Source organism: Myotis daubentonii, chromosome 7 (genome assembly GCF_963259705.1).
Source record: "Myotis daubentonii chromosome 7, mMyoDau2.1, whole genome shotgun sequence".
Taxonomy (NCBI): Eukaryota; Metazoa; Chordata; class Mammalia; order Chiroptera; family Vespertilionidae; genus Myotis; species Myotis daubentonii.
In genome coordinates this window covers 93,448,345-93,475,923 of record NC_081846.1, presented here as the reverse complement: position 1 = coordinate 93,475,923, position 27,579 = coordinate 93,448,345, and the positions used below count along the sequence as shown (strand labels likewise).

The 27,579-nt window shown below is 42.1% G+C and overlaps 1 protein-coding gene across 1 annotated transcript; it reads left to right on the top strand.

Moving 5' to 3' along the window:
• Nucleotides 1-454: 454 nt before the first annotated feature.
• Nucleotides 455-3,708, top strand: LOC132238893 (zinc finger protein 606-like; the record flags this gene model as incomplete). Its single annotated transcript, XM_059704895.1, is given in 2 exon segments — nt 455-993; nt 995-3,708. Coding segments are annotated over 2 exon segments (2,028 nt in total), but the record flags the coding sequence as incomplete, so codon positions are not given.
• Nucleotides 3,709-27,579: the final 23,871 nt, after the last annotated feature.

The window sequence follows — 27,579 nt, the reverse complement described above, 5'->3', positions numbered from 1 at the left end:
GGCGGCTGCGCTTCCGGTCCCCGTGCCCCGCGCGGACCCTGCGACCCGTTCGTCGCTGGACGCCCCGAACCCAGCCCAGGCCCCGCGGGTCCGCCTTTGTACCCGAGGCCGCGCGGGCCGTCCCGGCGCCGAACAAAGGCCGAGGGTCCCCCGGGCGCCTCGGGGGGCGGCGTGGCGGCTGCAGACCAGGTGGCGCTGCCCTCGCCCTCCGGCTGCACCGACTCCGGCACCCGCCTTGTCCGTCCGTCCGTTCGTCCGGGATGGCTGCCCCCGGCCCCCGGGCCTCCTGGGGTGTCCTCGCCGACCCTGGCTGCCGCACTGTGACCTCTGACCTGCCGAGGCTGGGCACCCGCCCCGAGGAGCCAGCCCCGTGTCCTCGGGACCCTGCCTGGCGGTTGGAGGAGGAGGAGGAGGAGGAGGAGGAGGAGGAGGAGGAGGAGGAGGCGTCCCCTGAGGCCGGGAGCGGGGCTTCCGGGCCCCCACCAGCCCCAGTGCAGGGGCTCAGGTCGCCAAGCCCAAGGTCATCTCCCTGCTGGAGGAGGGCGCGGAGCCCTGGCGGGTGGAGCAGCCACGGCCCCGGAGTCCGTGTCCAGAAATGGTGAGAAGTCCTGAAAGTAAAGCGTTGATCCCAGCACGTCGCATTTTTGAGGGAGAGCAGTCCCATAGCATGAAGTTGGAACGATTCGTGTGGGATGACCCTTGGTTCTCCAGGTTAGAAATTTTGGGATGTGACGACCAGTTACAAATGTACTGTGTGAACCAGAGTACAGCTATGAGGCAGATGGTCTTCATGCAGAAGCAAGTGCTGCCTCGAAGAGGCTCTGAACTCTGTGACCTTGGCGCGGGGTGTGGCCAGAGCTTAAACTTTAGTCCCTCTCAGAGAGTTTCTCACATAGAACATTTCTATAAGCCTGATACACATGTTGAAAGTTGGAGGTGTAAGTCAGCCATCATGTGTGCAGATAAGATCACCTGTGGAAATAGTGATTATGACAGCCTTCTACCAGTCCTTGCCACCTATTCACCCTGCAAGGGTGCAGACTGGAGATAATCTTTTCAGATGTTCTGATGCCGTTAAATCTTTCAATCACGTACTTCATTTTGGTGATCATAAGGGAATGCACACAGGAGGGAAACTCTATGAGTATAAGGAATGCCATCAAATCTTTAACCAGAGCCCATCATGTATTGAACATCCCAGACCTCTGATCGGAGAAAACCAGTGTGGTTATAAAGAATATGAGAATATCTTTTACTTCTCGTCTTTTATGGAGTGTCAGAATATTGGCACCGTAGAGAAAGCGTATAAATACAATGAGTGGGAGAAAGTCTTTGGGTATGACTCCTTCCTCACTCAACATACAAGCACTTACACCGCAGAGAAACCCTATGACTACAATGAATGTGGGACGTCTTTCATCTGGAGCTCTTACCTTATCCAACATAAGAACACACATACTGGAGAGAAGCCCTACGAATGTGATAAATGTGGGAAAGTTTTCAGGAATCGTTCAGCCCTTACTAAACATGAACGGACTCACACTGGAATAAAACCCTATGAATGTAATAAATGTGGGAAAGCCTTCAGCTGGAACTCCCATCTGATTGGCCATCAGAGGACTCACACCGGAGAAAAACCGTTTGAATGCACTGAGTGTGGCAAGTCTTTCAGCTGGAGCTCCCATCTGATTGCCCACATGAGGATGCATACTGGAGAGAAGCCCTTTAAATGTGATGAATGTGAAAAAGCTTTTAGGGATTACTCGGCTCTCAGTAAACATGAAAGAACTCTCTCTGGAGCAAAACCATATAAATGCACTGAATGTGGAAAGTCCTTCAGCTGGAGCTCCCACCTTATCGCCCACCAGAGAACTCACACGGGGGAGAAACCCTATAACTGTCAGGAATGCGGCAAAGCATTCAGGGAACGCTCGGCCCTCACGAAACATGAAATAATTCATTCTGGAATTAAGCCCTATGAATGTAATAAATGTGGAAAGTCCTGTAGCCAAATGGCTCACCTGGTTCGACATCAAAGGACTCACACTGGAGAAAAGCCCTATGAGGGCAACAAATGTGGGAAGTCCTTCAGCCAGAGCTGTCACCTTGTTGCTCACCGGAGAATTCACACGGGCGAGAAGCCCTATAAGTGTAATCAGTGCGAAAGGTCCTTTAACTGCAGCTCTCACCTGATCGCGCACCGGAGAACTCACACTGGAGAGAAACCATATAGGTGTAACGAATGTGGGAAGGCGTTTAATGAGAGTTCTTCCCTCATTGTCCATCTGAGAAACCATACTGGAGAAAAACCCTACAAATGCAGCCATTGTGAGAAGGCTTTCTGTAAGAATTCTTCTCTCGTCATTCATCAGAGAATGCACAGCGGAGAGAAACGCTTTATATGCAGCGACTGTGGGAAGTCCTACAGTGGCCACTCGGCCCTGCTGCAGCACCAGAGGAGTCACGGTGCAGAGAAAGTCTGAACGGAACTGATGGGAGACTTCCTGTCTTTGTACATGCGATACTTTGAAAAAAACACTAGAAGTGTAATCAGGAGGGGTTGTTTCCTAGTAAGAGTTCAGGGAGGCTCTTCCCCTTACTACTCAGTAGAAACATCTAGAAGAAACGTAGGAAGGAAAATGATAGAGGAAAGCGTCGCGGTTATGTAGCCCTCATTTAACGTCGGATAATTGCAGTGAAGAAGGAAAGCCCCACTCCTCACAGTCCACCAGGATCTTGCTTGAGGAGCGTGAATGTAGGGAGGAGACACCTTTAGTGAGAGATCAAGGATTTGCGGACCAGAGTGCATTGATGGAGGAGAAAAACCTTGTTCTAGGAAGTGCTTCAGCTGGAAATAAGCTGTTTTGCATTGAGCTGGAGTATTGGGTGGGAAGCTTTATAACAACATTCTGTGCATAATTGCGAAAAGACAGATTTTGCTATTATTAGGGCGAGGGTCTGGGTGCCCTTTAAGGAATAGATGATGGAATACTAAGTTTGAGGTTAAGAAAAAAAATAGTATTGAATGGGATATTTACTGTTAGTCGAGATTAACCTTAGAAAAATTAGTAAATGAGATTACTAATGGTGGAAAAGTTATTTTCTGGAAGTATGAGGCTGATGTTGTTGGGACAAAAAGTGACATTTAATATCACAGTGTGTCCGTGTCCATGGTTTACTCAGTGTTGGATGTTTGTAATTTGTTTTAGGTGATCACGATAAGTTATAATTATATTATAGACACTGCGTCAGAGTACATACCATGAAGGAATAACAAGGACAGAGTTGTATATACATGTCCTCTATAACATCTAAAATCGTGTATGGATACGGACTGGAAAAACCCATGGATGAATTAACCCAGTTAATTTTAAAAATTTTAAAGTTTTATAAACACATGCAGCACTTACCACGTGCTAAGCTTTGTTTTAAATGCTTTCAGTTGATTAATGTGTTCAATCCCCTTAGTTCTACGAGGTAGGTGCTGTTGTTATCCCAGTTTTACAAATGGAGAAACTGAGGCAGAGATGTTGAGAAACCGACCTCGGGACACAGCTAGCTCAGAGAGGCACTGAGGTTGTTTGGCCTCAGAGGCCCTGTGTTTAACCACAGCTGTGCTGGCTCTCTCCATTGATCCCCCTGATGTTTTTGTTACTGTTCAGTGTTTCTATGGTAGGTATTTGCTAATAAAAATCAAGAAATTCCTAAGGAATGAGAAAAAAAAATTTATCGTATACCTATCTTTTCTGTTTCTCTGGAGGATGCTAACGAATACAGCATTCTAAGTACTTCTTTGTACAATATAGAAGCAGAAATGTTGGCTGGATTTAATTATCAATTAATGATTAACGAATAAGCAAGAAAGCTTACTTACTAAGTACACAGGCGTCACTGTCTCCAGCTCTTCAAGTCAAGGTGTGGAGTCATCAGCCAGATGGCATAACAAGCACCACTTCCAGAGAGCTCAGGCGCACAGTCCACAAAGCCCCGTGGGAAGCCGAAGTAAGCACTGGGTAGTCTGAAGGAGGATGTGAATGGATGGGGGGTGGGTATGAGAGGGGATACAGATGCTGAGCTTCCTCCTCACACTGCCTTTCCTCACAGGACAGAATGGGAAGGTTAATTCTTTGTGCCATTGATTAGCAAGTTCCAGACCAACAGTAGCAGCTTCTTTTGTCCCTGAAATAAGACAGCCTATTGATTCTGCTTTGAAAAATGAACATCTGATTTCAGGAAACACATTCCTTTTTGGGTTTCTAAAAAAGCAATCCTAAAAAATAAAAATGCATATGTATTCCTCTACAGCGTTGGTGCAATGAGTTGAGGCAATAAAAGTGGCTCTTCCATTATTCCATTTTTGTAATAATGCTTCTCTCTGGAGCATAAATATTAATACAGTCATATTCTCCAAAAAGGTGAATTGCTAACTCTGCCAAGCCCCCAGGAATAATACACTTCAAGTCATTGTCTCCAGGATCACAGAGCAATGCTCAGCCCTCCCGGGTAGAAATGCTAATGGCTACAAGTCATACCTCACTGGCAGGCAAAGGCAGCTGGAGGGATAGTCAGGAAGGAAAGACACCTGAGAATGCATACATAGGACTTCCTAGACATTAAGGTAATCTCAGCCATGCCACTGGACTCCCTAAGTCATAATCGCTGTTATCCTTAGTCCCTTCCTGCTCTGCACAATCACCTCTCTGGCATCCTGCCAGAGAGAAAAGCCTAGATGAGGACTGGTGAAGAATTTGCAATTCATATGGCAGCTATTTGCAATAAGGTGCTTAGCTCATGCCTGTCCAGTTCTCTTCCTAGGAAGCACCCAAGCCCTACTTTCTGCCTCATTTCCCCATTGGTGCCTTCCCACCCCCGTCTCCAGATAACAGGCCAAAGTGCTGCTTCTCCTCAACCATCTCTCTTCTTTTCTTCCAGAAAATCAAAGATTTAGAACAAAGATCTTAATGACCTAGTTTGAACTGAGCAACTTATTCCTTCCTAAGGATTAGAACATTAAACTGATTTTCCCAAAATATGTCTAAATGGATACCTCTTTAACAATAAACAGTAATACCAGCAAATAACACATTCAAAGGTAAAAATTTACAAGGTAAATGTTTCTAAATTTTGTTATATTTTTTTCTTTCTTTTACTACTCTTGATCGAAGCTAACTTTAATCTCCTTACATTCCCAATCTTTGTTTGGAATTATCTTTTATAATCTCTACATATCTTTATTTTTAACTTTATTTTTATTATTGGCCCTGTTACAGATGTCCCATTTTCCACCCTTTGCCCACATCCACCCAACACCCCCGCATTGCTTCCATGTGGCCATCAGCACACTGCTGTCTGTGTCCATGGGCTGTGCATAATGTTTTCTGGCTCATTCCTTCACCATCTTTCATGCAGTCCGCCCTTCCTTCTGACCTCTGACAGCTATCAGTCTGCTTCATGTATCCATGCCTCTGATTCTATTTTGTTCTTCAGTTTATATTGCTCATTAGATTCCACACGTAAGTGAAATCATATGGTATTTATAGATCTCTGACTGGCTTATTTCACTTAGCATAATAATCTCCAGGTCCATCATGCTATCGCAAACAGTATGTTTTTTTTTCTGGGTGCATATATTTTACTAGAGGCCCGGCCTGTGCCCTCTCGCAGTCTGGGACCCCTCGGGAGATCACGACCTGCTGGCTTAGGCCTGCTCCCAGGTGGCAGAGGGCAGGCCCAATCCCTAGGTGCAGCCCCTGGTCGGGCTCAGAGCAGGGCCGATTGGGGAGTTGGGGCGCCGCCCCGTCATGCACAGAGCAGGGCAGATTGGGAGGTTGTGATGCCACCCTCAGTCACGCTCAGGGTAGGGCCAATTGGGGGGTTGGGGCACCGTCCCCTGTCACACTCAAGGCAGGGTCGATGGGGAGGTTGTGGCGCCACCCCCTGTCACGCACAGATCAGGGCCAATCAGGGGGTTGGGGCACTGCCCCCATCACACACAGAGCAGGGCCCATCAGGGGGTTGGGGCACTGCCCTCTATCACCCACAGAGCAGGGCCAATCAGGGGGTTGGGGCGCTGCCACTCTCACAATCAGGGCAGGGCCGACGGGGAGGTTATGGCTCTACCCCATCACACACAGAGCAGGGCCCGTGGGGGGGGGGGGGAGGGTTGGGGAGCTTCCCCCTATCAGGCACAGAGCAGGGCTGCTCAGGGGGTTGGGGCCCCGCCCCCTGTCACACACAGAGCCACAGGGCAATCAGGGGGTTTGGGCGCTGCCCCCTGTCACGCTGATCCCGGTGCCGGGAAGCATATTACCCTTTTACAATATAGGGTAGAGGCCTGGTGCATGGGTGGGGCAGGCTGGTTTGCCCTGAAGGGTGTCCTGGATCAGGGTGGGGGTCCCCACTGGGGTGCCTCGCCAGTCTGGGTGAGGGGCTGAGGGCTGTTTTCAGACTGGGAGTGACTGAAGTTCCCAACCGCTCCTTTTTTTCTTTTTTTTTTTTTATTCTGGGCCAGCTTTACCTTGAGGCTTGGCTCCAGTTCTTAGGCCTCCGCGGCTGAAAGTAGGTTTCTGGCCTTTGCTTACAATGTTGTTATCTGCTGGCTGAAGTCCTGCGGTATTTGTTACAATGTTTCTTAAACTGCCCGCTCAGAGGCCTGCAGCCACAGGCGGGGAACGTTGGTTTCCTCCAACGATCCTCCGTCACTGAGGCAAGCAAGCCTCATGTTAGTTTCAAGCTGCCTGGCTGCCGGCTGCCATCTTGGCTGACAGTTAATTTGCATATCTCGCTAATTAGCCAATGAAAAGGGTAGCGGTCATATGCCAATTACCATGTTTCTCTTTTATTAGTGTAGATTGTGAAAATGTACCACACCTTTTTTATTCAATTCTCTACTGATGGGCACTTGGGCTGTGTTCAGATCTTAGCTATTGTAAATAACACTGCAATGAACATGGGGATGCATATATTCTTGCAAAATAATGTTTCGGAATCCTTAAGATATATTCACAGAAGTGGACATCTGGGCCAAAAGTCAGTTTCAGTTTTAATCGTTTGAGAAAACTCCATACAGTTTTCCACAGTGGCTGCATCAGTCTGCATTCTCACCAACAATGCACCAGGATGAACTTTTCTTCACATTCTCACCAGCACTTATTTGTTGGTTTATTGATGGTAGCCATTCTGACAGGTGTGAGATGAAACCTCATTGTGGTTTTAGTTTGTGTTTCTTTGGTGATTAGTGACATTGAGCATCTTTTCATATATCTATTTGCCATCTGCATGTCCTCTTAGGAGAAGTAACTAGATTCAGGTCCTTTGCCCATTTGGATTATTCGTCTTCTTGGTGTTGAGTTGGGTAAGTTCTTTATATAGTTTGGAAATTAACCCCTTATCAGATGTATGATTGACAAATATGTTCTCCCATACAATAGGTTCCACTTTCATTTTGTTAATTTTGTTTTGTTTTGTCTTGTTTTGTTTTTTGTTTGTTTATTTCTTCTGACCAAAAGCTTTTTAGTTTAATGTAGTGTTGTTTGTTGTTTTTGCTTTGAGTCCCTTGTCCTAGGAGATATATCAACAAAAAATATTGTTATGAGAGATGTCTGAGATTTTAATGCCTGTGTTTTCTTCTAGGATTTTTATGGTCTCATGACGTACATTTGTCCTTTATCAATTTTGAAAGTTTATTTTTGTGTGTGATGTTAAGTTGATGGGCTAGTTTCTTCCTTTTTCTTTCTTCCTCTCCCTTTCTTCCTTTCTTCCTTCCTTCCTTTCTTCCTTTCTTTCTTTCTTTCTTTCTTTCTTTCTTTCTTTCTTTCTTTCTTTCTTTCTTTCTTTCTTTCTTTCTTTCTTTCTTTCTTTTTTCTTTCTTCTTCATGTACCTGTCTAATTTTTCCAACTGAATAGAATGTTTTTACCCCATTGTATATTTTTGCCTCCTTTGTAAAATAATAATTGATCATAAAAGCATGGGTTTATTTCTAGGCTCTCAGTTCTATTGCATTGATCTTCATACCTATTATTATGTAAGTACCAAGCTATTGTGATTACACTGGCCTTCTAGTATAGTTTGATATCAGGTATTGTGATACCTCCAAATTTGTTCTTCTTTCTCAAAATTGCTGAGGCTATAGGGGATCTCTTGGAGTTTTTGGAATATTTGTTCTGGATCTGTGAAATATGTCATTGGTATTTTAATAAGAATCGTATTTAATCTATAGACTGCTTTGGGTAGTATGGCTACTTTAATTATGTTAATTATTCTCATCGATAGACATGGTATTTGCTTCAGATTATTTGTATCTTCTTCAATTTCTTCTTCAATGTTCTATAGTTTTCCAAGTATAGGTCTTTGACCTTTTGGCTAAGTTTATTCCTAGTTTACTTATTATTTATTGCAATAGTAAATGGCATTGTTTTCTTTCTGATAGTTTTTTATTGGTATATAAATATGCCATCAATTTCAGAATATTGACTTTGTGTCCTGCTACTTTTCTGAATTCATTTATTAGAACTAGTAGTTTTTTGGTGGAGTCTTTGTGGTTTTCTATATACAATATCATGTCATCTATGAGTAATAACAGTTTTACTCCCTCTTTTCCAATTTGGTTGCCTTTTATTTGTTCTTCTTGTCTGATGGCTGTAGGTGGCTAGAACTCCCAGTACTCCATTAAATAATAGTAGTAACAGCCATTTCCACCAGAACCCAGGTCAAGCAGAGGGAGCCAGAGCTGTGGATCACTGATAGTTCCAAATAGGTTGCCCAGGTCCAGTCAGAGCCAGTGTCTGATCTTGCCTGCACCAGAGTCCCTTTGTAGAGACCCAAAACCAACACACACAGTGGCCAGTTCAGACAACAGAGCAGGATCCAATAAGCTTCACAGGCAGCATTTACACAGGAAGATATTGGCAAGCACCAAACCCTCCTGAGGCCAAATTCCATTTTCTGTGATCACCACCTGCCTGCTGTGTTAGCGGATGAGCCTCATTGTCAACCAGCCTGAGGGATAGTCCCACCCACAGATATGCCAATAGAAATCAAGGCTCAGTTCACATGAGGCTGACATAACACTCCCAAGAGGCATTTTTAGAGCACCCAGCTCAGTTGATCAGGCAGATTAAACCACTGGAACCCACAAGTCACCTATAACATAAGGACACCCTCCCAAGACTCAGGGTTGTAGCAGATAAACCTAACACATCGGGACAAACACAAAGTGACAGCCATAATGGAGAGACAAAGAAAAAAAGCCCCAACTTAAATAACAAGAGAATTCTTACCCAACTGGCATGGCTCAGTGGTTGAGCATCGACATTTGAACCAGCAGATGATGGTTCAATTCCCAGTCAGGGCACATGCCTAGGTGGTGGGTTCAATTCCAAGTAGAGAGTGTGTAGGAGACAGCCAATAGATGATTTTATTTCATCATTGATGTTTATCTCTCTCTTTCCCTCTCCCCTTCTCTCTGAAATCAATAAAAATATAAATGATAGATGATAGATAGATAGATAGATAGATAGATAGATGATAGAACAGTTTAGGGGACATGTGAGACAACATAAATCGTAACCAAATCTGCATCTTAGTTGTACCAGAAGAAGAATAGAGAGAGCAAGAGATCAGAAGCATATTTGAAGAAATAACAGCTAAAAACTTCCCTAACCTGGTGAAGAAAAAATACATACAAATCCAGGAAGTACATAAAGTGATAAACAAGATGAATCCAAAGAGGACCACACCGAGACATATCATAATTAAAATGTCAAAAGTTAAAGACAAAGAGAGAATCTAAAAGGGCACAAAAGAAAGGCAGTCAGTTACCTACAAGGGAGCTCCCATAAGACTATAAGCTGGTTTCTCAACAGAAACATTTCAGGCTGGGAGGAATTGGCATGAAATATTTAAAGTGATTAAAATCAAGGACCTACAACCACAACTACTTTACACAGCAAGGCTATCATTTAAAATTCAAGGAGAAATAAAGAGCTTCTGAGACAAGAAAAATGTAAAGGTGTTCATTACCACCAAACCAGTATTGCAAGAAAGGTTAAAGGGCTTGAATTAAGAAGAAGAAAAAGAAAGACAACAGGGGAATATAGTTTTTTTAAAAATGGCAATAGATATGTACTTATCAATAATCACTTTACAGATAAATGGCTTAAGTGCATTAATCAAAGTAATTGGATAACAAAAGTAGACCCATGTATATGTGGTCTTCAAGAGACCAACCTTAGAAAGAAAGATACACACAGGCTAATAGTAAAGTGATGGAAAAAAATATTTCATGCAAATGGAAACAAACAAACAAAAAAGCTGGGGTAGCAATATTAATATCTGTCAAATTGATTTCAAAATAAAGGTCATATAAAACAAAGAGGGTCACCACATAATACTAAAGAAGTGATCAATCCAATGAGAGTACATAACCCTGGTAAACATATATGCACCCAAAATAGAAGCATCTAAATATAAAAAGAAAATCTTGGCAGACATTAAAGGAGAGATTGACAGCAATATATATACCAGGGGACTTTAACACTCCACTGAAATCAATGGATAGATCTTTCAGACAAAAAAAATCAACAAGGAAACAGAGACCTTAAATAAACCCCTGGATAGAATGGATTTAATTGTTATTTACAGAATATTTCATCCAAAAGCACCAGAATATACATTTTTCTCAAGTGTATATGGACCATTCTCAAAGATAGACCACATATTAGGACACAAAATAAATCCTAATAAATTCAAATAGTTGTTCATAGTATCCTATCTAATAAAGAGGGAATATGCTAATTGACCCTCACACTGTTGCAAATATGGCAGAGCCCACAGCCAATAAGGAGGGAATATGCTAATTGACTGCCTTGTCTGCAAAGATGGTGGTGCCCACAGCCAATAAGGAGGGAATATGCTAATTGACTGCCTTGTCCTCAAAGATGGTGGTGCCCACAGACAATAAGAAGGGAATATGCTAATTGACTGTCACACCCTCAAAGATGGCAGCACCCACAGCCACAAGATGGAGGCACCCAGTCCCCTCAACCCTGCTGGGGCGGTGGCAGGTGTGTGGCAAGGCTGGGCCTGCCCCAAGGCGAGTCTGGCTGTTCTGCGTGCCTGCCTCCAGAGACCCCAGTCCCCTCAGACCCCCAGCCACCCAGTGCCGGCCCAAGGCACAGGCAGGCCTTGGATGGCAGCTTCCTAGTCACCCAGGGATGGCTCGAGGCTCAGGTAACGAGGGACAGCCGAGGCTTGTGCTGCTGGCAGTGGCAGCAGCAGAGGTGTGATGGGGTGTTGCCATCCTCTGATCGTCGGGTTGCCTCCTGCCCCTGAGGGCTCCTAGACTGTGAGAGGGGACAGGCCGGGCAGAGGGACCACTCCTTCCAGTGTATGAATTTTCATGCACTGGGCCTCTAGTTTTCCTATAATCATTTGTATTCCTGTGATGTTTGTTGTTAACTTTGCTGTTTTATTTATTATTTTATTTACTTGGCCCACTCTCTTTGTTTCTTGATGATTTTGATTAAAGATTCATCAATCTTGCCGAAACCGGTTTGGCTCAGTGGATAGAGCGTCAGCCTGCGGACTGAGAGGTCCTGGGTTCGATTCCGGTCAAGGGCATGTACCTGGGTTGCGGGCACATGCCCGGTGGGTGATGTGCAAGAGGCAGCTGATCAATGTTTCTCTCTCATCGATGTTTCTAACTCTCTATCTCTCTCCCTTCCTCTCTGTAAAAAATCAATAAAATATATTTTAAAAAAAAGATTCATCAATCTTGTTTATCCTTTCATAGAAATAAATTTTGGTTTCATTGAACTTTTGTTTTCTTTGTTTTGGTTTCTGCATCATTTATTTCTGCTCTGTTTTTTACTATTTCCTTCTCTCTACATACTCTGGGATTCTTCTGCTCTTCTTTTTCCAATTCTTTTAGCCATAGGGTTAGATTGTTTACTAGAGACTGTTCTTGCTTTTTGAGGCATGTCTGTAATGCTATGAAATTTTCTTTCAGGACTGCTTTCACTGTGTCCCATAAGTTTTTGGTGATTGTGTATTCATTTTTATTTGTTTCCAGATAATTTCTGACATTTTCCTAAATCTCATTGGTAACCCATTCATTGTTTAATGACATGCTATTTAGCCTCCATGTGTTTGAATAATTTTTAGCTTTTTTATCATGGTTGATTTATAGTTTTATGCCATTGTGATCAGAGAAGATGGTTAATATGATTTCAATCTTCTTAAATTTATTGAGACGTCTTTTGTATCCTAAAGTGTGGTCTATATTTGAATATGTTCAGTGTGCACTTGAGAAGAACGTATATTCTGCTGCTTTGGAATGAAATGTATGCAAATTTCAATTAATCCCATCTGCTCTAGTGTGTCATTTAAGGTCTCTGTTTCTTTGTTGATACTTTGTCTGGAAGATCTATCCATTGATGAGAGTGGGATGTTAAAGTCCCCTGGTATGACTTTGTTGATGTCACTCTCTCCCTTTAAGTCCATCAAGATATTCAAGATATTTTTATATATGTTTAGGTCCTCCCATTTTGGATGCATAAATGTTTATGAGGGTTATATCCCCTTGTTGGATTGATCCCTTTAACATTATGCAATGTCATTCTTTGTGTCTTATAGTTATTTTGAAAGTCTATTTTGTCTGATATAAGTATTGCTACCCCAGCTTTTTATTTTACACTTGTATAAAATAACTTTTTTTCATCCCTTAATTTTAAGTCTGTGTGTATTCTTTGATCTGAAGTGGATGTCTTGTTGACAGCATATATATAGGTCTTGTTTTGTTATCCATTCAGCTACTCTATTACTTTTATCATTTAATCCATTTTCATTTAAGGTTATTATTAATAGACTAGAGGCCCGATGTGTGAAATTCATGCATGGGGAGAGGGGGTCCCCTCAGCCCAGCCTGCACCCTCTCCAATCTGGGACTTCTGGCTCTTAACTGCTCACCTGCCTGCCTGCCTGATCTCCCCAAACCACTCTGCCTGCCTGTCTGATTGCCCATAACCACCTCTGCCTGCCTGCCTGATGACCCCTAACTGCCCTCCCCTGCCTGCCTAATTGCCCTTAACTGCCCTCCCCTGATGGCCTGATGCCCCCTAACTGCCCTCCCCTGCCAGCCTGATCCCCCCTAACTGCCCTCCCCTGCCAGCCTGATCACCCCTAACTGCCCTCCCCTGCCAGCCTGATCACCCCTAATCGCCTACACGTCGGCCTCTGCCACCATGGCTTTGTCTGGAAGGAGGACCAGACAACCAAAAGATGTCTGGTAAACCCAGCCTAATTAGCATATTATCCTTTTATTAGTATAGATACTTATTGCCATTTTTTCTTTATACCTATGTTTCTCTATATATTTCTTCTTCTTTTTAAATCAGTCCTTTTAACATTTCTTGCAATAATGGTTTTGTGGTAATTAACTCCTTTAGCCTTTATATGTCTGAGAACCTCTTTATTTAAACTTCAATTTTAAATGATAGCCTTGCTGGGGAGAATAGTCTTGGTTGCAGGTCCTTGCTTTTCATCAAACTGAATATTTCATGCCAATTCCTCCTGGCCTGAAGTGGTTTTGTTTAGAAATAAACTGACAGCCTTATGGGAGCTCCCTTGTAGGTACCTGTCTTTTTCTTGCTGCCTTTAAAATTCTTTCTTTGCCATTTTGATTATAATGTGTCTTAATGTGGTTCCAGCAGGGTCTTCTTGATTGGGACCGTCTGTGCTTCCTGAGCTTGTGTGACTTTTTCCTTCACCAGGTTAAGGAAGTTTCAGCCATCATTTATTCAAACAGGTTCTCTATCCCTGGCTCGCTCTTTTCTCCTGGTACCCCTATGATATAGATTTTATTATGCTTGATGTTGTCCAAGAGGTTCTTTAAACTTGCCTCATTTCTTTTAGTTCTCTTTCCTTTTTGATGCTCTGCTTGACTACTTACTGTTATCTTGTCCTCCAATTTGCTGATTTATCCTCTGCTCCATCTTACCTGCTGTTGATTTCTTCTAGTGTATTCTTAATTTCAGATATTGTATTATTCATTTCTGACTTGTTATTTTTTTTGCTTTTCTGTCCTCTTTAATGCTTATAGTCCCTTTGGTTAAATTTTCACTGAGATCATGCATTCTTTTCCTAAGGTCCTTGCACATCCTTATAACCATTGTTTTAAACTCTGCATTGGGTATTTTCATTGCTTCCATTCCACCATTTCATTAATTCCTTTCTGGGGATTTCTCTTGTTCTTTCATTTGGGGAATTTTTCTTTGTCTCCTCTTTTTGATCTCTGTGTTTTAGGTATATTTGCTATAACTCCCAAACTTGTTCTGATGGTTTTTTGATGAAGGAGTCTTGTTGGGCTCAGTGGCACAATCTTCCAGGTCACCTGAGCTCCATGCCCAAGGAATGTTTCATGTCAGTTATGTGCACCCCTTGTTGTAGTTGAGTCTTAAATGCTGTTGGCCCTTTTCTCAGTGGAGTTAACCCTTCAGGCTTGGTGTTTATAAGGGTAAACCTCAATCACCACGTATGAGGCACTATACAGGGGCGGTACCCTGAGGTAGAGTGTTTCCTAGCAGGGTATGATGCCTGTGGGAATCCCCTTTTGGTGTGCTGCTAGTTGGGTCAAGCTCTGGTGTGGTCTGAAGCCTACCACTGGTTGTGTCGGTTCTTTGTCCGCTTGGTTGGTGTTCAGGTATAGGTTGATGTCAGATCTTGTATGTAATTGGCCTTGGGCTACGTGTCTGGAGCTACCATGCTGTTCACTGTTTGTTTCTGCATCTACTGGACCTGTGTGTGCATGGGAGGGGCCAATCTGTGTACAAGGGTCAGTTTCCTCAAGTTTAGACCTGGGGCAAATTTTGAAGGGACTGAGGTCCCTCAGGTCTGCCTCCACCTGTCAGCTACTCCATATCCCCATGAGGTTGCCTATTCTTCCAGAGCCTTACAAAGAAAGACTGAAGACTGAGCCCATGCTAGCTGTGATCCTCAGGCCCTTCTACAGGTTTCAAGCTTTGTAGGGTGGGGAAAACAGTGTCAGGTGGACAGGACTAATGTGTCCCTTAGTTGAGGGTCACAGTTAAGGCACCCCTGGAGGGTCTCACTGCAGGTTCAGCTCGGGTGGAGCTAGTTGTCCTCTCTGCAGAAGCAAGCTCAACTGCTATAGGCTCAGGGGGATACATGGAAAGAGTCTCTCATTGGAGATGATGCTGCCCCAGCCTGAAGGATATGGCTAATCACTGTGCCCTAGTCCCAGACACTAGCCTCCAAGGGTCTCACACTTTGAACGTGCCAGCTCTGAGCCACTCTCCCTTCCCTCAACCCCCCACCCATGGAACTGAGCCCCGTGGTGCAGAGTATCCATAACATGACAGGGCTAATCCAAACAGTTTCCTGTTGGGGCCGGTGCCCAGAATCCCATAGGAGGAAGGCGAAGGGTGGCACTTCTATTTCCCAGGATAGCTTGGGCTGAACTCTCAGGGGAGATTGGATTTACATTCCCACAGTGTAGCCACGCAGCCAAGCACTTGCCCATCTGGTTCCCAGACAAAAGCTTCCCTGGGAGACACGGTCTAAAAGTCCCAGCTCTGCACAGCCTATCACTGGTTGTGTTGGTTCTTTATCCACTTGGTTGGTGTTTAGGTGTAGATTGATGTCAGATGTTGTATGTAATTGGCCTCGGGCTACCTGTCTGGAGCTACCATGCTGTTCGCCTTGCACTCTGGTTCCCCTGTGCTGCTGAACTCAGCAAGATGAGGCTGGCCAATTCAACAGGTGGGGGAATGGGTGTCAGCTGTGCACTTAATGTCAGGAAAACTGGCGCTCTTTCCCAAACCACACAGTCTAGTCACTATCTGGGATTTTTCCAAAGCTCACTCCCAAAGGGCCTCTAGTAGGCAATGTTGTGTGTAACCACAGACCCCTCTGCAGGATCTGAGTTTGCACCGATGGCCTTGCAGCAGTTGGAGTCCATACTGCACTCCCCAGGCTGCTGCTGTAACAAAAGGAGTACTGGATCCAGGGATGGTGGGGTTTGGGTCTCCCAGGTGGACTGAATCCCCACTGATCATCCCAGCCACATGCTATGCAGTCTCCTCTCCCCACTCCTGTTGCTCTGTGTTGTGAACCCCTGCATGCAGCTGAGGCCCCACACTCCTAGAGGGAGGGAGTTTTGCAGCCCATCCAGCTTCTCAGCCACCGGACCTGAGTGCTGAGCTGGCCATTCTGTGTCTCCACCCTTCCTGTCAGTCTCTGTGGCTTCTGCTGTAAATCTTTTATCACAATATTTCAGTCCAGTTAGACTTTAGTTGGTTGTTCATGTTGATGCTCTGCAATTTAACTGTAAACCTATTTGGGCCTGAGAGCAGTTGGGTGTGGCTTCTATCTAATCTGTAGCCATCTTTTTTTAAAAAATATATATTTTATTGATTTTTTTACAGAGAGGAAGGGAGAGGGATAGAGAGTTAGAAACATCGATCAGCTGCCTCCTGCACACCCCCTACTAGGGATGTACCGGCAACCAAGGTACATGCCCTTGACCGGAATCGAACCTGGGACCCTTTAGTCCGCAGGCTGAGGCTCTATCCACTGAGCCAAACCAGTTAGGGCAATCTGCAGCCATCTTAGAATCTCGTATCTATCTTTTATTAATTCAAAACTGTCCTTAAAAATCAAGATATTCCACTTTGCCATAAAAAAAAATCCCTACAGAGATGACTGCCATGGGTGTTTCAGGCATTACTGATATTTTAAGTCATTTACTAGAGTCATTTACTAAAGTCATTTGATAGAGGTGTTAGTGCCTCTATCAAATCTTTCAATTATATAAAGAGAAGACATACCCTTGTGATGGAGAACCTAACAATCTAGGAAGAGCAGAAATGACTTCCAATCAGGAAGGTATTCTATACCTAAAAGGGGTAATCTTTAGTTCAACACATATTTTAGTGGCTGCTAATGACTAGCTGGATGAAAATCTACATACCACTGCTTAATGGAAAGTATTTGAGCACAAAAGCAACCAGCTTCTCTTGGCCTCAAGGTATCATTTAAGAATCTAAAAAACCAGAACTCTTGGAAAGCAAATTTAAACAAGAGTTTAACTTGTTTCTGTATGGTTTGGCTAATGGTTAATATATCTTGGTCACATTTTCTCAGAGATCTTTGCCTTTTAAAAGAAGATACCCAACTTGGCAATCCAAAGCATTACATTTAGCACATTGTAATGTAAAAAAATATGCATCATTGTGATTGCTATACTATTACCAAGTAGAATGCATTATTTCACTCATAGCATATTTACTAGGGGCCTATTGTGTGTCAGATCCTGTTCTAGAGGACTGGGAACATCAGTGAACAAAAAAGACTGAAATCCTCCTCTTCATGAGATTGGAAATTTGTGAATCTTCTAACTCTGGAACGTAGGGACATATTTTTATTTTCTAAATATCTTGGCAGACACAATGATAGCTGTTCCTTTAGTAGCCAATATGTATTTAATACATTTTGTATGCCCAACACTGAATAACAAAAATATGTCTTGATCCTTTCTCATGAGTAATTACCATCTCTTAGCACTGGCTGCTACATTGGAAGTACATACAGCATCAGAAAGGCAACAGGAATGGGCATGACTAGTTAGTGGAGACAGGGAAGGCTAATTACAACAGATATTGCTAGAGTTGACTGTTGGAGAATGAGGAGCTGATCCCTAGGTAAATAGAGACAGGTGTAATGCAATGGAAAAGATAAATATTCCAGAGAAAATATATTGACCAAAGCAGAGACAGAAAACAAAGCCTGGTGTGTTTAAATGTCCAGACGATAGTAAATAGGGTCTTATCCCAAACTAAAAGCGGGGTCTGTAGAATTAATGTTCAAGGTTTTCTCAGTCTCTTATTGAGCCAAACAAGTCCAACAAAAGCCCATTTCAATTCCAATAAATGAGCTAGCCTTCATGCTTCTGTGAAGAGAAGACTTAAAATATTGAGTCAGGGAAAAAGCATTTTGAGGCTCGCAGGACAGAAATGGTGCAGGGCTTAGTCCCATCGACACTACCAAACCCAAAGGAAGTTGACAAGTCATCCAATTTTCTGAAAGAGACACTTTTTAGGGCTTCTGTGTGGGTCACTTTGATGGCCAGTCTTTAATACACCCTCAAACTCATCCTTCCATGATGGGCCTGTTTGTCTTCTCAGCCTTGCTCACTGTGGAGAACTAAATATGCCTTTAATATTTATCTGTGCTGTGAAAGCTGCTTCTGCATGCATCCCTTTGAGGGAAATAGCCAAGATCAAGGCAGGATGACATATACTAAATGAAGAACAAACAAAAATATTTATCTCTCTGTCCACAGACCGCAGTGCCTCCTGAGGGTGAGAACAAATTGGCAGCAACAGAGTATTCCAAGCGGGCACTGACTGTCTCTATGAAGGCCAGTGAAGTGAGGATTATTTTTTCTTCTTATATGAGAGAAGTCTATGCACAAACGTAGTAACAGGAAAAATATTTATAACTTCAGTCCAGTTTCTTTATTACAGCTCTGGGAGTAGATATATCAAAACTTATTTTGTTTGGGGTTATAATAAGTAGTACCACTGAGTACGAGGTACTTTAAATACTTTATCCCACTAAATTCAGACTCTTCCAATTTAGGTGCCATTATTGACGTTCCACACATTATGAAACGAGGAGGTTTAACTTGCCCAAGGGCCTCAGAAACAGTGGTTGGGTTTGCAATTAAGGAAGATTCATCTGGCTCCCAACACCCTGCTCTTTCTTTCAGGAACATGCCTCTGCATGAGCTCTGTGCGTGACCGAATGTATGAATATGTAGCATACAGACGTGCACACTGCAGTCTAAGGTGATTTTCCCCAGAAGCAAATCCCGAGGAAGGGATCATGAGCAAATCACTTGTTAAGGAGAAACTAATGAGAGAGACAGACAGACGGAAAAGGAGAACCAAAAAAGGGGCAAATTCATACAAACATCATTGAGCAGAAAGCTTCAGGCTATGCTGCAGCAGGGTCAGGAGTGTAATTTATGTTTGGAGCCATCTTGCCCAAGTAAGGAAGCCAGACCCCCATGATCTTGCACCTGCAAGTCACCGAGAAGGGCTACCCTGGAATGATATAAACTCCCAGGACTCTGGCTGTCTGCAGGAATCATTCTATGGGCCTGAAACAGTACCTGAAATAAGGCAAGAGCTCCCCAAATTGGGCAGAATTGCATAGAAACATTAAAATGATTCCCGGAACATTCATGCAGAGCACCAAAGTTCTGCCATGATATTTCAAAGCAAATTATCACAACCAAACATATGAGTACAGGTTCATTCTCCAAACAGCATCAGTACCAGCCCCTTCCCACTAACCTGCAGGCAGAGGTCTGGATCTGCAGGTGCCCCTCCTGCACTCTCTCCCTGGCCACTGCGTCAATGCTGATAAAGGCAGCCTGGAGCTGAGATTTGGTGCCACCAGTTGTGGGAGGGTGGAATCAGGGATCTTCCCTTCCCTGCAGGTGCCTGCTCAGGGTGCCTGGAGTATAGCTCCTGGATGCCCTGAACCCTCGAAGCCTCAGGCTATTTGTCACCAGGCACGCCCTGTCTTCACAGGTCTGGAGTCTTTGTTTGGTTCTTGCAATTTCCATCTCTGAGAAGCATGACCTGCCTGCTGTAGGCATGATGAAGAGCTCTATATTATAAGGTTATCAAGATTATAAAGAGATTGGTCCATACCTGGCTTCTGCCGCAACTAGCCCTGGATTTGGGTGAGTGACATTACTCCTCTCAGTTTCCTCATCTGTGAAGTGGAGAACAAGAAGACTGGCTCAGGGTTCTTGTGAGGATTGAATGCAGTTAAGTATAAAACATCTACTCGATGAATAGCTTCCATTTTTATAATTACAGTGTTGTTTTAATTTGCTCTCTTGGAACCATTACCCTCTGGGGTATCAGTGGTAGGCCAAATTGAATTTAAATTCATAATTCTCTTTGGTAAACTAAGTGAAACCATTGGTCCATCAGAAGGATAGCTCAAAAGGCCCATTAGATCACCAGAGTTCTCCTTACTTACTTTTCTTGGACCACTGAGATTTCAATTTTCAATGAAACAGAACCTATGACAATGTCAACCTAGGCCTCAGCAGCATGTAGACCAAACTCTGTAACTCCAGCTGAGATTTATATGATACAGAGAGGTGTGCTATATACTAACACCTGGTGACCTAGCTAAGTTATTCATAATGTGGACTCCTGGATTGCAGGTTCGTAGAGGATAGAGCAGGACCAATTTAAATGAACCAGTTAAAAGCAACAGCAGAACCCAGCAGCATTCTAAGAGAACTAAGCCTGAACTCATGAAGGCATCCATTGTATGGAATTCATAAAATCATCTCCTTGCATTTAGATTGTTACTACTTATATACCATCGTTAGAAGAACCAAGAAATTAGCCATTCCCATCATTGTCTGTGGTCTGTGGTTCACATAGGAACCCCGGTTGAGGGGCTAATGTTAAACTAATGCTTCACTAATATACATGCAAACTGAAGCTACAGAGTATAGAGGATCTGGCCCATTCTGCAGCAGATGGAAAAACTAAAGGTAGGAAATTTATTTGCTGAATAACTTAGTGTGTTATATAAACTTATCTCTAGGAACCCTCTTAAAATAAATCCTTTAAATCTTTCCCCCTCTTTCCCTTTCCCTTCCCCTGTTTCTTTTCTTCTTCCTGTCATCCCCCATTCTCCCCCTCCTCCCTTCTTCCTTATCTCTCTAGACCAGTGATGGCGAACCTATGACACACGTGTCAGAAGTGACATGCGAACTCATTTTTTTTGGTTGATTTTTCTTCGTTAAATAGCATTTCAATATATAAAATAAATATCAAAAATATAAATCTTTGTTTTACTATGGTTGCAAATATCAAAAAATTTCTATATGTGAGAGGCACCAGAGTTAAGTTAGGGTTTTTCAAAATGCTGACATGCCTAGCTCAAAAGGTTCGCCATCACTGCTCTAGAGACTATCAGCAGGGTAAGTATCCTGAGAAAGCTCATGTTTCCACAAGGTGTGTCTACAGATTAAACATAGAGATTCCAGCAAAACACCCTATGGCATTTAAATATATAAAATAAATATCGAAAATATAAGTCTTTGTTTTACTGTGGTTGCAAATATCAAAAAATGTCTATATGTGACATGACAACAGAGTTAAGTTAGGGTTTTTCAAAATGCTGACACGCCGAGCTCAAAGGTTCGCCATCACTGCTCTAGACACATCACACACAGTAGAAGTGCTAAGTAAGGTACAAGATATTCAAGAGATTGCTGGAGCTATTCAGGGCTATAAAATATCTGTGAAATATCCATTGGTAATTTAATAGGGATTGCATTGAATATATAGATTGTTTTCAGTAGTATGGATATTTTAATCATGTTAATTCTACCATCTATAAAAATGGTATATTCTTCCACGAGTTTATATCTTCCTCTATCTCTTTTTTCAGTGTCTCATAGTTTTCTGATTTTAGGTCATTTACCTCCTTGGTTAAGTTTATTCCTAAGTATCTTAATTTTTTGTTGCAACAGTAAATTTTTTTGTTTTTTTTTTTTTGTTTCTCTTCTGAGAGTTCATTATTGGTGTATAAAAATGCCATAGATTTCTGGGTGCTGATTTCATTTCCTGCTACTTTGCCAAATTCATTTATTACATCTAACACTTTTTTGGTGGAGTCTTTAAGGGTTCTATATACAATATCATGTCATCTGCAAATAAAGAGTTTTTCTTACTCCTTTACAATCTGGATGCTTTATATTTTTTTCTTCTGGCCTGATCACTGTGGCTAGGACTTCCAGGACTATATTGAACAAGAGTGGTGAAAGTGGGCATCTCTGTCTTGTTCCTGTTCTTAGGGGAAATGCTTTTAGTTTTTGTCCACTGAGGATGATATTTGCTGTAGATTTGTCATATATGCTTTTGATTATTTTTAGGTATTATCTCTCTATTCTCACTTTGCTGAAAGTATTTTTCAAAGGTGGGTTTTGGATTTTGTTGAATGCTTTTTCTGAATCTATTGGTATGATCATGTTATTTTTATATTTTTATTTGTTTATGTGCTGTATCATATTTATTGATTTGGGAATATTATACCAGCCTTGAACCCCTGAAATAAATTCCACTTGGTCATGGTGTATTATCTTTTTAATATATTGCTGGATCCAAAAAGACACCGAATAACCACAGCAATATTAGGAAAGAAGAGCAAAGTTGGAGGGATCACAATGCCAAATATAAAGTTTTACTACAAAGCCATTGGTACTAGCATAAGAACAAGCATATATATCAACTAGAGGCCAGGTGCATGAAATTTTTGCATGGGGGGGTGGGTTGTCCCTCAGCCCAGCCTGCACCCTCTCCAATCTGGGACCCCTTTGGGGCCGAGTCTGACCCGGCAGTCGGACATCCCTCTCACAATCCAGGACTGCTGGCTCCCAACTGCTCACCTGCCTACCTGCCTGGTTGCCCCCTAGCTCAGTGATGGCGAACCTATGACACATGTGTCAGAGGTGACACACGAACTCATTTTTTTGGGTTGATTTTTCTTTGCTAAATGGCATTTAAATATATACAATAAATATCAAAAATATAAGTCTTTGTTTTACTAAAGTTGCAAATATCAAAAAATTTCTATATGTGACATGTCACCAGAGTTAAGTTAGGGTTTTTCAAAATGCTGACACGCTGAGCTCAAAAGGTTCGCCATCACTGCCCTAGCTACTCCCCTGACAGTCTGATTGCGCAAACAGCCCTCCCCTGCAGGCCTGGTCACCCCTAACTACCCTCCTCTGCTGGCCTGGTCACCCACAACTGCCCTACCCTGCTGGTCTGATTGTCCATAACTGCCCTCCCCTGCAGGCCTGGTCACCCCTAACTGCCCTCCTCTGCTGGCCTGGTCACCCATAACTGCCCTCCCCTGCAGGCCTGGTCACCCATAACTGCCCTACCCTGCTGGTCTGATTGCCCACAACTGCCCTCCCCTGCTGGCCATCTTGTTGCTGTGGGCACCGCCATATTTGAGGGCATGGAGGTCAATTAGCATATTCCTTCCTTATTGGCTGTGGGCACCACCATCTTTGTGATGGTGTGAGTGTCAATTAGCATATTCCCTCTTTATTAGATAGGATGGAACAGAATAAAGAATCCAGAAATTGATTCAACCCATTATCCTCAATTAATATTTGAAAAAGGAGGCAAGAGCATACAATGGAGTCAAGACAGTCACTTCAAGATCTTGGTTATTGTAAATAACACTACTATGAACATAGGGGTGCATATATTCTTTCTGATTGGTGCTTCAAGTTTCTTAGGATATATCCCTAGAAGTGGAATCAGAGGGTCAAATGGCAGTTCTTTTTTTTATTTTTTTGAGGAAACTCCATACTGTTTTCCATAGTGGTTGTACCAGTCTGTATTCCCACCAACAGTGTGCTAGGGTCACTTTTTCTCCACATCCTCGCCAGCAATTGTTTTTTAGTTGATTTATTGATGATAGCCATCTGGCAGATGTGATGTTGAGCATTTTTTCATATGTCTCTCATCCATTTGTATGTCTTTTTTGGAGAAGTGTCTATTCAGGTCTTCTACCCATTTTTCAATTGGAGTGTTTGTCTTCATTTTGTGGGGCTGTATGATCAGGATTATTTACAATACCTCAGATCTGGAAACAGCCCAAGTGCCCATCAGTAGATTAATGGATTAAAATACTGTGTTTCATATACACAATGGAATACTATGCAGCTATAAAATAAGAAAGATTTCTTACCCTTTGAAACAGCATGGAGGGGCCTGGAGAGTATTATGCTAAGTGAAATAAGCCAGTCAGAGAAAGACAAGTATCATACGATCTTACTTATATGTGGAATCTAATTAACAAAATAAACTGACTAACAAAATAAATCCAGAGACAAAAGCATGCAACAGACTGACATATTTCAGAGGGAAGGGGAGGAGGTGGGAAGAGATGAACCAAAGAACTAATATGCATATATGCATAACCCATGGACATGGACAATAATGTGGTAAAGGTTTGGGGAGGGGGAGAAATAGGGATGAGGGGGAACAATGGGGGGGAAGAGGGGTGTTTGCAATATTTTCAACAATAAAGGTAAATTTCTTAAAAAGACAGTTGCTTCAATAAATGGTGTTGGGAAAATTGGACAGATACATGCAAAAAAATCAAACTAGACCACCAACTTATATTATATTAAGAATACATTCTAACTGGATACAATACTTAAATGTAAGTCAGGAAACCATAAAAATCCTAGAAGAATTACATAGGCCAGAAAATCTCAGACATCTCTCATAGCAACATTTTTGCCATTACATCTCCTAGGGCAGTGATGGCGAACCTTTTGAACTCAGCGTGTCAGCATTTTGAAAAACCCTAACTTAACTATGGTGCCGTGTCACATATAGAAATTTTTTGATATTTGCAACCATAGTAAAACAAAGACTTATATTTTTGATATTTACTTTATATATTTAAATGCCATTTAACAAAGAAAAATCAACCAAAAAAAATGAGTTCGCGTGTCACCTCTCACACGCATGTCATAGGTTTGCCATCACTGTCCTAGGGCAAGAAAAACAAAGGAGACAATAAACAAATGGGACTGCATCAAAATAAAAACCTGCACAGCTAAAGAAACCACCAACAAAATGAAAAGGGATCCACTGAATGGGAGAACATATTTGCCAGTGATATATCTGATAAGGGATTAAGTTTAAAAATATATGAAGTACTCATACAACTAAAAAAAAGAATGACAAACAAGCCAATTAAAAATGGGCAAAGGACCTAAAGAGACACTTCTCCAAAGAGGACATACAAATGGCCAAGAGACATATGAAAAAAATCCTCAACCTCACTAATCATCAGAGAGATGCAAATTAAAATGATAATGAGATATCACCTCATACCTGCCAGAATGGTTACCACTAATAAATCAACAAACAAGTGCTGGTGAGGATGTGGACAAAAAGGAAATCTAGTACACTGCTGGAGGGAATGCAGACTGGTGTAGCCAGTATTAAAAACAGTGTGGTTTCCTCAAAAAATTAAAAATGGAACTGCCATTTGACCCAGTGATCCCACTTCTAGGAATATATCCTAAGAATCCTGAAACACCAACCAAAAAGAATATATGTACCCCTATGTTCATCGCAGCACAACTTACAATACCTAAGATCTGGAAACAGTCCAAGTGCCCATCAGTAGATGAGTGGTAAGAAAAAACTGTGGTACTTTTACACAATGGAATATTATGCAGCTGTAAAAAAAGGAAGGACCTCTTACCGCTTGATACAGCATGGATGGATCTAGAAAATATTATGTTAAGCAAAATAAACCAATCAGAAAAAGACAAATATCACATGAGCTCATTTATATTTAGAATCTAATGAACAAAATAAACTGACAAATAAAATAAAACCAGTGATATGAAAACATGGAACAGACTAATGAATCTCAGAGGAAAGGGTAGGAGAGTAGGAACAGATTAATCAAATAAATTATATGTATGTACGCATAGCCCATGGACACAGACAACAGGGTGGTGAAGGTGGCAATGGGGGAGAAAAGGGGACATCTGTAATACTGTCAGCATTAAAGATTTTAAAAAAGATATTCAACAGAGAACAAAGAAGCTTGGGAGTATCCACACTAAACTTCCTCATTTATTGATGTCAGTGGTACCTCTACTCTGAGATTCCATAATGCTCACACACTCCCGGAATTTATCCCACTGAACCACAATTGTCTGCTTTTATATTTATCTTCCCACTGAATCACGATAGCAGGGAAAGAAGTTTAATCTTTTCTAATCTCAGTCTCCTAGCACTGTCTGGCTCATAAACTATATCCATACAGAGGAAGTGAGTAAACAAATAAACCAACTAATGAAGCAGTTTCCGAAATTATAGCACAATGGGCTCAGGTGGTTTATCCAACATGGGAGATACCTACTGCCAAAGTGAATCAACTTATCAGTTCTGTACAATACTTTGATATTAGAAAATATCATAATTCATGTTTATTTACTCAATCAGAACCATATACATTTTCTTTTGGCATATCAAAAAAATAATTTAAGTAGAATTTTACACCATTCAAATTAGTATTCAAACAATGTAACACAAAAGAAAACAATTTTCTTATCTTGAGAAATGTTTGTAGCTGAGCTACATTGGGTTGTATTGGAAGAAACCTCAAGTTGCAATAATTTATATGCTAAATAAATCTTGTAGACCAATGATTGAAAACTCAATTGACTATAAGGCTTATCTGGGTAATTTAAATCAATAAACTAGGCTGAGGTAGACTTTGACAAGCTGAAGGCTGAATGCAGGCCCTGTCTTCATGGGATAGCTGCAGCTAAGCTCCAGCCTATTATTGGGCCAGTTTTGCAAAGAAACCAGAAATATGGATGTACATGTCCAGTCTCCCAACACTGTGTACAGCAAACAAATATGCTTGTTGCCTGGATTTAGCCTGAGGGCTTAAGAGTCTAAATGACCATATGGTAAAAAAACAAAATTTGAGAAGTCTGCAGCATCTACACATTGATCAAAGTGAGTCAACTAGAAGATTTATGCTTCTATTTTTTTTTAGTTCTTTGTTATGCCCCAGGCAATGACTTACATTTCTGAAAACAATGGGTGTTCCAGATGCTGATTTTACTTACTAGAAGATTACAATTTTTTTTTTTTAAAGAGAGATCAGAGAGGGGAGAGACCCAGATCATAACATCACCTCCACAAAGGAATGCTAAAGTTCCAACAGAGGGCCAGCCTATGGTATTCGCATTGGCTTTTAACTTCCTTTTCCTTACTTTTTTAAATATATTTTTTATTGATTTCAGAGAAGAAGGGAGAGGGGGAGAGTGATAGAAGCATCAATAGTGAGAGAGATCATTGATCAGTTGCCTCCTGCACACCTCCTATTGTCGTTTGAGCCCACAAGTCAGGCATGTGCCCTGACGAGGAATTGATACAGGACTTACTGGTTCATAGATCAATGCTCAATCACTGAGCCATGACAGCTAAAGATTACAATTTAGAACAAGCAAGTTATCTATAATAATAAAAGTGTAATATGCTAATTAGATCGGACAACCAAACAACCTTCCGGACGTCCTTCTGGATGACCTTCTGGACGAAACTGTGGTTGTGAGGACCAAGGCAGCCACTTCAGCTGAGAGGGCCAACCCCCTTGCACAAATTTTGTGCATTGGGCCTCTAGTCAATAAATAAGCAACATAGGAAAATTGACTATTTCTATTTTTGTGCTCACATTGTGCATGTTTTTCTATCACAACTCCATACAACTCTTTGTTTTCAGCTCATGAAATTTATAACTTTAATTTCTGAATTTTTAATTAAATGTCATTAGACCCAAAGGTGAATAATATGTAGAAAATTGCCTGTTTGCTAAGATAACTGTGAAATACAAATGTGATGGGATCAACATAACTAGTGAGACAGCTTGTCCACAGTCCCACAGCCCAACTCAAA